The sequence below is a fragment of the Mauremys reevesii genome, linkage group 8 (genome assembly GCF_016161935.1).
Source record: "Mauremys reevesii isolate NIE-2019 linkage group 8, ASM1616193v1, whole genome shotgun sequence".
NCBI lineage: Eukaryota > Metazoa > Chordata > Testudines > Geoemydidae > Mauremys > Mauremys reevesii.
This window is the reverse complement of record NC_052630.1, coordinates 79,200,578-79,215,310: the sequence shown is the minus strand read 5'-3', so window position 1 is coordinate 79,215,310 and position 14,733 is coordinate 79,200,578. Positions and strand designations below refer to the sequence as shown.

Below are 14,733 nucleotides of genomic sequence, written 5' to 3'. Positions count from 1 at the left end.
AGTGGAGGCTAGAAACCTCTCTGTGAAACCTAATGCAGTAGCTCTCAACCTTTCCAGACTACTGTACCCTTTCAGGAGTCTGATTTGTCTTGCATAACCCAGGTTTCACCTCACTTAAAATCTACTTGCTCACAAAATCAGACACACAAATACGAAGGTATCACAGTACAGTATTACTGAAAAATTGCTCACTATTTCATTTTTACCATATAATTATAAAATAAATCAGTTGAAATGAAAGTACAATATTTATATTCCAGTGCATAGTATATAGAGCAGTATAAACAAGTCATTGTGTGTATGAAATTTTAGTTTACTGACTTCACTACTGCTTTTTCTGTAGCCTGTTGTAAAACTAGGCAAATATCTAGATGAGTTGATGTACCCCCTGGAAGACCTCAATGTACCCCTCGGGGTATATGTACCCCTGGTTGAGAACCACTGACCTAATGTATCAGAATTTCACTGCCACCTCTTGCAAGTCACTGAAGTGCCTGGTACTTGCTTATCCTAATATCATAAAATGGGGATAACTTCTGTGAGGCAGGCACAGTAAGTGTTATCTTATGGGTTAAGCAGTTGGGGTTCAATTCTGCCACCCCTTTTCATGTTATAGTCTTTTTTTTTTTTTCTTTTTTCCCACCAAAAAAGTTAACACTCCTCTGACAAACATAAAGAGCATGCAAATGGGCTAAGATCTCAGGTTAAATAGGAAATGAACAAATTAAGAATTACTTCGGTCTGGTCTACAGTATGGACCTATATCAGCATAACTAGATCACTCAGGGGTGTGAAAAATCCACACCCCTGATCAATGTCGTTATACCGATGTAACCTCCCTTGTAGACAGCACTGTGTTGGCAGGAGAGCTTCTCTTGGAAGTGGACTAACTATGCTGATGGGAGAGCTCTCTCCCATTGGCTTAGTGACTTCATTAAAGTGCTAGAGCTGGGTTGATGCAGCTGCACTGATGCAGCATTTTAAGTGTAGACATGCCATTAGACAAGTTAGAAGTCGAGTCAACAGGGCCTGATGAAATACATCCTAGAGTACTTAAGGAGCTAGCTAAAGAGATCTCTGAGCCATTAGTTATTATCTTTGAGAACTTGTGAAGGATGGGAGAGATCCAGAGGACTGGATAAGGGCAAATATAGTACCTATGTATTAAAAGGGGAATAAGGACAACCCAGGGAATTACAGACCAGTCAGTTTAACTTCAGTACACAGAAAGATAATGGAGCAAATCAAACAATTTGCAAGCGCCTATAATAAACTAAGGTAATAAGTAACAGTCAACATGGATTTGTCAAGAACAAATCATGTCAAATCAACCTAATAGCCTCCTTTGACAGGGTAATAAGCCTTGTGGATGGGAGATGGTAGATGTCATATCTACTTTAGTAAAGCTTTTGATACCATCTCACATAATCATCTCATAAGCTAGAGAAGTATACCCTACATGAAATTGCTATAACAGGGGTGGGCAAACTTTTTGGCCTGAGGGTCACAGCTGGGTGGGGAAATTGTATGCAGGGCCATGAATATAGGGCTGGAGGTTGGGGTGTTGGAGGAGATGTGGTATGCAGGAAGGGGCTCAGGGCAAGGGGTTGGGGTGCAGGAGGGGTCTCAGGGCACTGCCTGCCCTGCCCCTGCGCTGCTCCTGGAAGTGGCCAGCATCTCCAGCAATGGCTCCTGGGGGTGGGGTGGGGCAGGCGGCTCTGCTGTGCACTGCCCTCACCTGTGGACACCACCCCCGAAGCTCCCATCGGCCGTGGTTTCCAGGCACAAAGCTCTCTGTTCTCTTCTCTTTCCCCCCCCCCCGCCAGGGGCCACAGGGACATGGTGCCGGCTGCTTCTGGGAGTGGGGCCAGGGTAGGTAGGGAGTCTGCCTTATCCCCACTGCGCCATGGGGCTGGCAATCCTGCAGGCCAGATTGAAAGCCCTGACAGGCCACATCCAAACCACAGGCTGTAGTTTGCCCTCCCCTGTGCTATAAGTAGGTGCACAACTGGCTGGAAAACTATACTCAGAGTAGTTATCAATGGCTCACAGTCAAGCTAGAAGGGCATATCTAGAGGGGTCCTTCAGGGATCTGTTCTGGGTCCAGTTCTGTTGAATATCTTCATAAATTATTTGTCTAATGACAGAGACAGTACACTTATACATTTGAAGCCGAGAAGGGTTGCAAGCACCTTGGATGACCGGATTAGAATTCAAAACGATCTGGACAAACTGGATAAATGGTCTGAAGTAAATAGGATGAAATTCAGTAAGGACTAATTCAAAGTACTACACTTAAGAAGGAATAAGCAGTTGCACAAATATAAAATGGGAAATGACTGCCTAGAAAGAAGGAATGTGGAAGGTTCTGCAGGTTTTCATTGGTCAACAAAACACTGTAGCAAAAAAAGCAAATATCATTCTGGGATGTATTAGCAGAAGTGTTGTAAGCATGCATGATAAATAACTCTACCACTCTACTTAGCACTGATAAAGCCTCAACTGGAGTATTGTCCAGTTCTGGGCGCCACATTTAAGGAAGGATATGGACAAATTGTAGAAAGTCCTGAGAATAACAAAAATGATTAAAGGTTTAGAAACATGAGGAAAGATTGGAGGAAAAAAAATTGGGTTGGTTTAGTCTGGAAAAGAGAAGACTGAGATGGGACATAACTTTTCAAGTGCATAAAAGGTTACAAGGAGGAGGGAGAGAGATTGTTCTCCTTAACCTCTGAGGATAGGACAAGAAGCAATGGTCTTTAAATTGCAGCAAGGAAGATTTAAGCTAGACATTAGGAAAGCTTTCTAACTGTAAACGTAGTTAAACATTGGAACAAATTACTAGGGAGTTTTAAGATCTCCTGTCAGGGATGGTCTAGGTAATCTTTAGTCCTACCTCCAATGTAGGGGACTGGACTAGATAACTTATCGAGGACCCTTTCAGTCCTACATTTCTATGATTGAAGGAACTTTAAATTGCAGAGGAACTATCAGTATTAAGAAGAAACTGCTGTTTAGAGGATTTATATATAAAGTCAACATGTATAAAAGCAATAACAAGGCAAAGGTTTCATTTAAATATCAAAAGGGACTCTTTCTAACTCAGGCCTTTTTAAATACTTTCTACTTTGTCAAACTCTCTCCTACTGATCATGAGTAATGGCTTCTGCAAACATTTGCTTATTGCTCTATGGAAGCTCATGTCAAATATGCCCGTTTAAAAATATGCATATAGCTAATATCAGAAATCCGAGCCTTTGGAAATAGTTTGTTCTTTATTGCCAAGAATATTTATTCTAGGTCAAATGTTAATGGTGTGTTTTTGTTTTTAGGTGATCACAGTGTACAGTGTCCCTGGTATGGATTCAGACTGGCTGATGGGTGAAAGGGGAAATCAGAAGGGCAAAGTGCCTATTACTTACTTAGAACTGCTGAACTAAATGGCTGGCCTGACTAAAGACTGCCAGTTACGGTGACACCATATTTATATACAATTAACTTTATATAAAGCAGGTTTAAGTGTCTTCCATGTTATTGTCTTAAGGGAGAAGAATACCAGTCATCAGAAACCGGCTCTTCTGCCACTATTGTTGCATGGTAAATACTCTGTTCAGATTTAATTTGTGTTTAAAGCTTTTATTTCATGTGCCAAGAATGTTTCCTACAGAATTGTTTCTACTGAAGTTTTCACTAATACCAAGCTTCTACTTTTGAGTAATCTAGACCGAAAGCAGGAGGGCACTGTTTTCTACTGAATTTTTCATTAATGGCAAGCTTCTTTCCTCACATAAAATAAATTTATTGTGAATTGATATCAGTCTGACTCCAGTTATTTGCTCAGCAAAGTGAATAGCCAAAAAAACTGGTATTAACACTTTAAACTATATTTGTCTGTGGTTCTCCAACATGGTATATTGAATATGAACTTGTTGACATTTTGTGGTTAACAATTGAACGATGCATACATTTTAATCCTTTTAAAATAAATTGAGTTCCTAGTTGAAAACTCCATTTTTGATTTTTATGCATTTGTGTTTGGGTTTTGGTTTTTTTTTGTTTTTTGTTTTTTTTTTAAGTAACACTTCCAGAGAACCTTGCTTGGTGTTTTTTTTTCCTTCCTCATGCCAAAGCTTTAATAAAGCAAAAACACATGAATCAACCCAAAATTTCAAACTGGCATGCTGCAGTCTACTCAAAGAAACAGCCAGAAAAATTCTAGATATTCATTCCATCCAATATAAATGTCGCAGGAAGCATCATAAATGTTTGCATTCACTATATGTAAGAAAGGATAGTGCTAAAGTCTTGGGAGCAGAAAATGACCCAATGACTTAACCAGAACTTCCACTGATGACACAAGTCGGTGTCAATTTATGCTATTTTTAATTGTCCCTTTCATGTAACAAACACATTTTGCATCAGATATGCTTTTATGTTTAAGGTCACATGTAGGTGAAGGTGGGCAGTTCACTAATTTACTCTTACACTTAGTATTTATTCATACTAACTTCAAACTAATCAAAGGGCTTAATTGAATTTTCAGTAAGTTGTCAATTACATCTTTATTGAGACGCACCAACCTATTGCTGCCACAGAGCAGCCTGGCTCTTGAAAAGGATAATGGGGATCTAATTAAATGTCATTTATTAAATAGTGAAAGTAGATAAAATGTCTGGAGATGATCAAAAGTAACTCTTAATAATGTCTATGTCAGGAAAACCCCAGAACTTGTCGGAACATGCAAGAGATCTTCGGAGAGCCTAACATGATTGTGATGGATAAGAATAAATAGATAGCCAAACAGTTTTTAAAAAAATGGAGTTCAAGAGCAGAGGTAAAAAGGGAGATGTATCTGTTTTAGTTTTTTTTTTCTTTCTAGGTGATAACTCTTCCTTACTACTACTCTACCGAGCTGTTACCATTGTGGTGACCTAGTGTATCACTAAAAGTGACTTGGTGCACTTGGAACAGAGCAGGAGGTTGAGAGGAATACACAGACACTAACACTTCAGAAGCAGAACACAACTTCATTGCAATTAAACTAAGAAGTCACTTGCAGAAACAGCCCCTGGCACCCCCTTAATTTTCTTGAGCAGTGATCTCCTTTCTGTGCAGAGTTCTTAAAACCTGGATTTTTATGCTGAACTCCTTGGGCGTGGGCTTGTGACTGACAGTTGACCAACCAAGGTGAAAAGTGCCTCAGTCATGTTAAAAGGCTCAACCTTCTTGCATCTCACCACCCCCGTGTCTTATACATATACCTTCTGGTGGCATCAGCTTTTCTTTCTCCCGCCCACCCTTACTTTCTAGAATGTTATTACTGTGTCAGAGGGGAGCCACAATGAACAGCTCTAGCAGTGTTACAGTTTGGAACTAGAGTTACCATTTAGACCAGGGGTTGGCAACCTTTCAGAAGTGGTGGACAGAGTCTTCATTTATTCATTCTAATTTAAGGTTGCATGTGCCAGTAATACATTTTAACATTTTTAGAAGGTCTCTGTAAGTCTATAATATATAACTAAACCATTGTATGTAAAGCAAATAAGGCTTTAAAAATGTTTTTAAGAAGCTTCATTTAAAATGTAATTAAAATGCAGGCACACCCACCTCCTGGACCAATGGCCAGGACCCGGACAGTGTGAGGGCCACTGAAAATCAGCTCGCGTGATGCCTTTGGCATATGCGCCTACCCCTGCTTTAGACCTTCCTTTTGAATAAAATACTCAATATGGTGTTGAATGTTTCTTGGACATACCTATAATTATGTCTATACTGGCTTCTGGACAATGTCCACTCATATTTGTGCTAACCCCCCCCAATCTAAACCCCCAAAACAGTCTTCCAGGCATGTATGAGGCAAGAACTCTACCAGTCCTGAAGGTATCACACCTTGGGCTGTGGGGGGGCATAGCCCCCTACCCATGCCACTCTGTAGTGTGGATGAGTATAAGGTGCATGTACTGAATTAATTAGTCCTCTAGCCCCTTTCCCACAATGCATTGCACTTTCTTGCCTGACTCTCTTTAACCAAATCTACAAAGGTTCCTCTCTCTCTCTTTCACACACCCACACATGGACATGGAACAGGCTGAAGGGCAGCTGCCTGGTCAGCTGAGCATGTTCAGGTCCTGCTAAATCTGATTGGAGTTCACTATCCTCCATGGCCTCTCCCACAACACCAGGAACTTACACCTGTACCAGTAGGTTTTGGAGAGTTTGGTGCAGGCGGGCATTCACTGCACTGTGGCCCAGGGCCGGGAATGGATAAAGCACTTGAGGCTCCAGTAACAGAGGTCAAAAGATTCTGGTAGTTGCTCTGGAAGGGGTCCTGCAACATATCCCTTCAAGGAGTGGAACCAGGTGTTCTCCAGTGCTCCAAGTACTGAGCCGGAGGTGACACATGACCTGCTCCTCAAGCCTGCTGGCTTTGTCATTTGGTGGGATGCTAATGGAGGCAAGGTTGTGGAGGCAGCAGCGACCATGGAGAAGGAGAGGAGCACATCATTCTGCACCTCTGCCTGGAGGAGCCAGTTCAGCAAGCCCCTCCGGAGGAGTCAGAGGAGGACCCTGAGACTCAGTAGGATCCATGCATGATTGGAAACTCCCCCACCCCATGTGTCTTGAAGTCTGTATTTCTGGGGTTTAGATGCAGACGGTAGGGCATCTCTAGCATAAACATGTGAGTGGACCTGTGTATAGAAGCCAGTGTTGATATATATTATGTCCAAGAGGCATGTTCCCCCACCCCACAAATCCCAGTGGTCACCAACCAAGACCCAACTGCTGTTCTCTGGAAGAACGGGATGCATTTCCTGATATTGCAGGGGCTGGTTTGGGGACAGGTGAGCACTTGAAGTGGTTCACTCTCACCTCTATACAAGTTCTGCCTGCTAGCTTAGACTATAATCTCTTTCCATTGGAATTCTCTCTCAGTCCCATGAGCATATGTTGGCAAACGTTTGGTGCAGCAGAAATCTCAGCTAATTCTTAAGATTGAAGAGCAGTGTAATTCTGCTTGGTCCACCTTCATGGCTCCCCAAGCCTCTCAGTTCAGCAATTATGTAAAGAGTTGACAAGTTATACAAACTTCTCTTTTGCATAGATTGCTGGATCCCCATTACAGGACAGTAAAGCCGCCACCCTTCCCCGCACCCCCAAACCCTCCAGTCTGATACTTCCAAAACTATGTTCTGCAACAGATGGCCAGTCTGAAGAGAAAAAATTGAGAACTCTTAATATTGCCCCTGAACTAAATGCCCCCACCAGCCCAATCACACAATTTCAAGGCATTACAATTTTTAAAACCGTTAGTTCATGCTACCTACCATTTTCAGAAGGTGCTCTTTTCTCGGTCTGTAAAAGGTATCTGAATGAAACAGTGGCATTCTTCAGATGCTGTAAAGTGCCTACATCTTGGCCTTCCACAGCAAAGTTGTGGGAGGGTTTCTTACCTGCTTTCAAAGGACAGATAAAACATAGCGCTGCTCTTGAGATTGTAGTTGCAGGACATCTGGCTGAGGAGACTGCACCCGTTCTGCATGGGGACAGTAGGGCCAGATAGAGAAGATTACTTGAGGACCAGCTCACTGGGCTCGACAGGAGAAGCTAAGAGCAGTTTGATTTTCTGAGGGAATGGTAGCAAAGAGCTGTGGAGTGGAAGCAACAGACTGTTGAGGGGGGGGATGTTTTCTCAAAGGCAGGAGGGATTAATGGTCCAATTCCTAGAGCAGGATTCATGGTTCAGGGAATGGGAGCTTGCTCCAAAGGACCCAGGAATATGTCCTGTTGTAGTCCCTGTTACAAGTGGTGATGGAACAGATTTGGGTCCCACCTGCTACAATAGCTGCTGCCAGTATCTGAGAGCTGGCACCTCCTGCATTCTCAGCCCACTTCGCTGCTAACGTGGAGGACCCCCCCCCCCATGATGGAGGGGAGGCCTCAGGACTCCAGGCATAACACCCTGCACAAGTACCCAAAACCCCTCCTGGGGGAGATCTGTGACAGTGCAGCAGGGGGATAAGCCTGAGACTGTGCCTGACACATGTCTGCCCCCCCGATGCCATGCTGGAGATGCCCCTCTTTGTGTCCCCTCCCCCCAAATGTTTTCCACAGCTGTTTCCCACCCCCTCCTTGTCCAGGGGAGAGGAAGGTCAAGGTCAAGGAGACTGGGTCATAGGCAATGAAGTTTTAATGTACTTCAGGGAGTCTGATTTGTTTCTTTTTTAATGTTCAGAGTTCCATTATATGCACTAGTTTCAACAAATGTTCATTTCCTTTACTTGTGTGCAGACCCACCGTTAGGGCTATGATAAGAGGGTACTTTTTTTGTCTCCCCCCCCCATCTTTGGTTTTGGGCCCCATCAGTTTGTGCCTTGAGTTGTGTAATTGCTCAGGACAGAGAACTGCAAGGTCCTATCTGTCCCTCCCAGAACTTCCAGCCAGTCCAACCACACCTCTGTCCAGGTATGTGAATATAAATAAGCTGGAGATGTGTTGAAAGTACAATGTGCATGGAAATAAATTAACTTTGTTAACAGGAGTCTGGGAGAAGAAAGGGTGGATAAACTTCCCTATGCATTTGACAAAACAGAACAGGAAAAACAATGATGTAACTGTGCCATCATACACATGTCCGTTCTGTGCCCGCTCTGTCCCAAAGTATTCACCTTCAGTCTCACATGTTATGAAATGTACAGCATGCCACAATAATGGGGATGGCATTGGCCACACTGGCATCCAACCAGGTGTGTAGGGATCGCCAATGAGCCTTTAGCCATCCTAAGATGTGTTCCACTCCTGTCCTGAAGCTGCTTAGTGTGGAGTTGAATTCCCATTTTTGCCAGGTTTTTGATATTGGGGTAGAGTTTTGTTAGCCAGGGTAGGAGTGGTTAGACGGAGTCCCCCAGAATGATCCTGGGCACAGAGACACTACACGGAAACAATCATTTCTGGGGAAATAAAGTCCTTTCCTTCCACTTCAAGTACAGTCCCAATCTCCTCAGCACTCTGGTGTTATGAACCCTTCCTGTGTGTCTGCCACTAGTGTTCATGAGCCTGCCTTTGTGGTCTACCAGACCTTGAATGAGGACCCTTTCTGATTGACGTACTCACTTTTGATGGACAAAGTATAGGGGGGTGAGTGCCATTGATGGCCTCCATCTAGCCCAATATCCTGTCTTCTGACATGGCCAATGCCAGGTGTCCCAAAGGGAATGAACAGAACAGGTAATCATCAAGTGATCCATCCCCTGTTGCCCATTCCCAGCTTCTGGCAAACAGTGGTTAGGGGCACCATCCCTGCCCATCCTGGCTAATGGCCATTGATGGACCTATCTTCCATGAATTTATCTAGTAGTTCTTTTTTGAACCGTGTTATAGTCTTGGCCTTCACAACATCCTCTGGCAAGGAGTTCCACAGGTTGACTATGCATTGTGTGAAGAAATAATTCCTTTTGTTTGTTTTAAACCTGCTGCTTATTAATTTCATTTGATGGCCCCTAGTTCTTGTGTCATGAGAAGGAGTAAATAACACTTCCTTATTTACTTTCTCCACACCAGTCATGACTTTATAGACCTCTATTGTATCCCCCCTTAGTCATCTCTTTTCCACGCTGAAAAGTTCCAGTCTTATTAATCTCTCCTCATATGGAGGCCATTCCATACTCCTAATCATTTTTGTTGCCCTTTTCTCAACCTTTTCCAATTCTAATATATATATTTTGAGATGGGGCAACCATATCTGCACGCAGTACTCAATATGTGGGTGTACCATGGATTTATATAGAGGCAATATGATATTTTCTGTCTTATCTATCCCTTTCTTAATGATTCCCAATACTGTTAGCTTTTTTGAGTGCCGCTGCACATTGAGTGGATGTTTTTGGAGAAACACCATTGTCTGGAAACCAGCAATAATTTCTATAACTTTGGCAGCCACCCATGGGTAGATGAGTGTTGATAGTTTCGCAAGTGGACTTCCCCATCCCACAGTGGTTTGTCACTGACTGGTAGCTGTCTGGCATTGCCAGCTTCCAGAGGCAATAATCACCTGCTGCTGCACCAGTATGCATCTCTGGAACCACGTGTTTTGCTGCTCTAGGGTTGGGACTGGCTCCTCACAAAGGTCCAGGAACATCTGCTTCATTCTGAAGTTCCGGAGTTTTGAAGACTATGTTACCCCACCATACTCCATTGGTTTTTGTGGTCCAGAAGCAGCAGTCCACCATGGACATACAGTCACAACACTGGCACTCTCATGCATCTCTGTGTCATAGGATTGTTGGTGGATCAGTCACTGTCCCAGTCACCTGTCTCTGGCTTGTGAGAGAGATTTGAGGCCATTCACCCAAGATTTTCAATTGTCGCATACTGCAATATACATACATTTGTCCAGCAAGAAGGAGCAGGAGCAGAATCACATCATCGATTACTTGCTCCATGTCTTCCACCAAGTTGTCAGGAGAGAGGGCTGAGCAGGAGTTGCCATTGCCAGATTTGTGAAGGCGCCTGCAATACACAGCAAGGCAGATCCTAGGACGTCTCCTGTGACTCACTGAACTCTGGGATACCACCCCTGAAATGCTAACACTAACCTTGTGTACCAAAGAAGCGTGTACCAGCGTGGATGTGGATCTACCCAGGTAGAAAGTGTATAGCCGTGGCTAGCACAGCATATTTGGACACTTGTCAGAGGAGAGCACACAGATGTGGACATGTATCCCGATGCCATGTATCCAGTGTAGACATAGCTTTATGCTGCATAAACACCAGTTCTGAAAAGATTGCCACCTTCTTGTTCTCTAGAAGTCTTGCTGAATTCTATAGCTTCATTTCACAATGGGCCATTTTCTTTGACCTGCTGACCATTTGATCATCCTGAGAAAAATGGATCATTTGTTCAATCAAAAGTATGGGGGGAGGGATAGCTCAGTGGTTTGAGCATTGGCCTGCTAAACCCAGGGTTGTGAGCTCAATCCTTGAGGAGGCCACTTAGGGATCTGGGGCAAAAATTGGTCCTGCTAGTGAAGGCAGGGGGCTGGATTCAATGACCTTCCAAGGTCCCTTCCAGCTCTAGGAGATTGGTATATCTCCAATTACCTATTAGCCTCAGTATGAACATTCCCATGAAATGCAGGGGTGGGGTGTCCAAAAGTAAAGCCTGGTTGGTTGAGGTTAATAGAGGGAGAGCCAGAGATCTATCAGCTTTCTAAATTTAGTTGTGTGTTTCCATCTTCCTTCACATTCTTGGTTTGATGCGTTTGATAAAATAAAGGCATAATAAATGAGTTGTCAAACTAAGGTATGATTAGCAATGACCCAAATGAATAATGCAAAACAGAAATGAACCATGAGGACCATATATATTTCTATAGTTATGTATAAGCAGTATTTAACGCCACACTGATATGTGAGGAAGCTGAACTCATTTTGTAGTTCTTGCAGTTTATTTTCACATGAATTATAGAACACGCATAAACTTGTACTACTGAGGTATTTTATGAAGCATTATTCATCTCTCAGCCAATTATATTAGTTTTTTATGCTATGCATTCTAATTAGGATGCAGATACAATAGCACTGTGTGCGTGCTGCAGGAAACTACTGTCTAAACACTTCAGCTGTACATTAGTCCTAAATAAATGCACCCTGCCAGGCTTTCTGAGCAGAAGCTCTATATGGGATGTGCTTCTGAGATGCTTCAGTAAATTGAGGCCATATACTGGGCCATAACCAGGCAAAAATCAAACTCACTGAAAATTTCCAAACATTTGGGACCAGTATTGTAATGTGGAAACACATCACCTATTTTTAAATAAACTGGCATCTTCTTTTGGAAGCCTGTCACTAAACAGTGGCTTACCCTATGTCTGAGACAAGCTGGTCCTTAAACAAAAGTTATCTTAGACTATGTACCTATGGGTACAAAACCTTGTTTTCCATTGCAACTTCCATTTTGTTTCCCTGACACTTCTACGCAGCTCTCATTGTTCACTTTTCCTCCTTCCGAAGTACACCTTGTTCGCACTATCCTTTACATTAGAAATCTGTTGGTCCTCCATTAATGTTCTACTTCATAGTGATTTTCAACCTTTTTTAATTTGCAGACCCTTAAATAATTTAAAATGGAGGTGTGGACCCCTTGGAAAATCAACCTGTGGTCTGCAGACCCCTACCACAGAAGTCTTAGACTGAAATCTGTCTAAACAGAATTCAGCTATAAATGTTGCACATGCTCAGCAAGGCATTTGACACAGCATGAGACAGAGTGCTAAACAGTGGGCTTCTATGGTAATGACAACACTTTTGGGTTTTGACCGGTAGATGAGGGTATTCACATACTTTTTAATGCATTTTCTGGAATCTGGAACTATTTTCATAGTCACCTTTCTCAGTTAGACCCCTTAGATACAGTCTGCGGACCCCAAGTTGAAAACCACCATCATAGAACAAAGGATACTACTTTACTGGTAGGATCCCGTAGTAGTATTATGACTGCCTTGTACAGCTCTGTCTCGAAACAGTAATAACTTGGTATTTTGGATTCTAGTTAAGTTCTAGTAACCAAACTTGAGAACACTATTGGGAATGGGGAGGGAGAAACTCTGACTGAAGCTGTATTTCTGACTTGAAAGAGCAATTTTGTTTTACTACTTTTGTTAATTCTCTCTGATTGGTTTTGTTTAATTTTGGTGGTAATGCAGAATACATTCTGAGTTTACTCTGTAAAAGGGGTACAGGTATTTAGGGATCAATACTTTGTGTGCTGGCTTGTGTGGGTGTACATACTTCCACCACTGAATAATCCTTCCTTTTGGCCTGTTCAATAGTTTCATTTGGATTAATACTATCAGGTGGCTTGTATCATATCAAACAACATAGTCATAGTGCTGTGTACTCTGCAGCAAGCCAAACCCAAATTCTGAAGCAGACTGGAAAATATGAAGCTTCATTTATATTTGAGAAAACAAAGGTTAAACAAAACACCAATTTGAATGTCTGCTAAAATATCGCTGAAGTAATAACTATTTTTAATGCTTCATTTGTTGCATTTAGGTTTCAACCCCCTCATTTGATTCTGACCTGAGGTATTGTTTCAGGTTCTCTGCAGACTCAGGAACATGATACTGTGTTCATTTGCATTCAATTAGTGTCTTTAGATTTTATAACCAGTCAGCTGAACTCCTCCTCCACCCCGTCCCTTGTTTTTCTTTTTAATTTAAGTGTTTTGATTCTGGAACTCAAATATTTGGCAAATTCTTCACAGCCACAGAATCATGGAATATATAGAGCCCTGACTACAGTCACGCAGGGGGAGAGAACAGAGGATGTAGAGTTGGGATCATATGTCCTGGTTATCATCCTGGCTCATATGATGATATACCACATCTTTCAGAGTAAGAGGATCAGAATGGGCATTTCCTTTCTTATGGTACAAAGGCTGTAGGCACATGCTGTGTCTGTCACAATATTCAGCTACTGCCTACACTGCAATAAACCAGGATTTTTGAAGAGGGTTGCATGATTTATTTCAGAGGGGAAAAATTCCCTTCTTCCCCAAGCTCTTGTTCTTCCATGATGGTTTTGGCCTGAAGCTATCTTTCAAACTGTTAAAATAACTAATTTAAAAACCTGATCCTAAAATTTTAATATAAGTGATATCCTGCCTTGGAGGAAATGTACAATCCTATTGAAGTGATCAGGCCCAACCTTGGCTTCTCCAGGAAACACATAACTAGCTAAAATAATAGTTCATGCATCAGTGTGTTTGCCAAACCTACACTTCTTTGGAGTGGGTCACTGAAGCAGACTTCTCCATTGTGAGAGGGACGTGGTTTCCATAATGATGCTTCTGGCAAACATGGCCATTTTTTAAGCTGGGCTAGTGCATTCAGTAGTTTTCTATATTGTTCTCTTCTAGCTGTCCAATTCAGAAGACTATTTAACTGTTTCTCTGCTGAATGCAAGAGTAACAAAGCAATTATGATCACACTTCTGATTTCCCCAACACAGGTGTGACCAAGAAATAAAAAATATTGGTTAATTTGCTCATCTCTCTGCTCTTACAGGAAAAATAGCTCCCTCTGCCTCAGCCTGTAGGGAACCTAGGAGGGTTGTAGCTTTTGGTGGCCTTGCAGCCCCAAGTCACAATTTGTATTTAGTCTAATTTTTGTTCTTATTCGTGAGGCCTTCTGAAACAGTTAATACAAATGAATGCTACCGAATTGTATGATGATGGATTAATTAAAAGAGAATATCATTTAAATCTGTCACATATTAAAAATCTATGTATAGGGTTGAGTGCATCCATGTACTGGTTTAGGGATATAACATTTCAGGGCAAGTCTTATATCCACATGATGTCTCCACACTGGGTTTTGCAGTGGGAGTTTTGAGTTAGTTGACCTAAGAAGCTTGTGTGCATTATAGCTTAAGAAAGCTCTGAAATTGCAGGTAAGGAATTTGTTTTTGAGGGGCCTTATTCGGGATAGGCTGTGTATGAACAATTGGTGCATACTGCTATCTGCTGGTCTCTCCGGAGGTGGGACGATTCCAGAGTTCAGGCTACAAGACGAACACGAACATCTACATTGCAATTAAACAGTCCCTTAGCCTGAGCCCCACAAGCCCAAGTCAGCTGGCACAGGCCGGCCATGAGTGTCTAATTGCAGTATAGACATTTCCTTAATTAACTAATAGGCAGCAGATTTAAAATAAAAGAAAGTATTTCTTCAC

At 42.3% G+C, this 14,733-nt stretch overlaps 1 protein-coding gene and 1 long non-coding RNA gene across 4 annotated transcripts in view; one reads left to right on the top strand and one right to left on the bottom strand.

Moving 5' to 3' along the window:
* Positions 1-3,812, top strand: part of SH3GLB1 (SH3 domain containing GRB2 like, endophilin B1) — a 39,841-nt gene extending 36,029 nt beyond the window's left edge. For all 3 annotated transcript variants that reach the window (XM_039484851.1, XM_039484850.1, XM_039484852.1), the window contains one exon: positions 3,333-3,812. In XM_039484851.1, the coding sequence (XP_039340785.1) occupies positions 3,333-3,440 (108 nt within the window). In that variant the 3' untranslated portion in view covers positions 3,441-3,812. The remainder of the gene's footprint in view (positions 1-3,332) is intronic.
* The window catches only part of LOC120370336, a 33,504-nt gene extending 26,062 nt beyond the window's left edge, over positions 1-7,442 (bottom strand). Inside the window, exon 1 of the long non-coding RNA XR_005583708.1 lies at positions 7,326-7,442. This is a non-coding gene — a long non-coding RNA (uncharacterized LOC120370336). The remainder of the gene's footprint in view (positions 1-7,325) is intronic.
* Between the last annotated feature and the right edge of the window lie 7,291 nt (positions 7,443-14,733).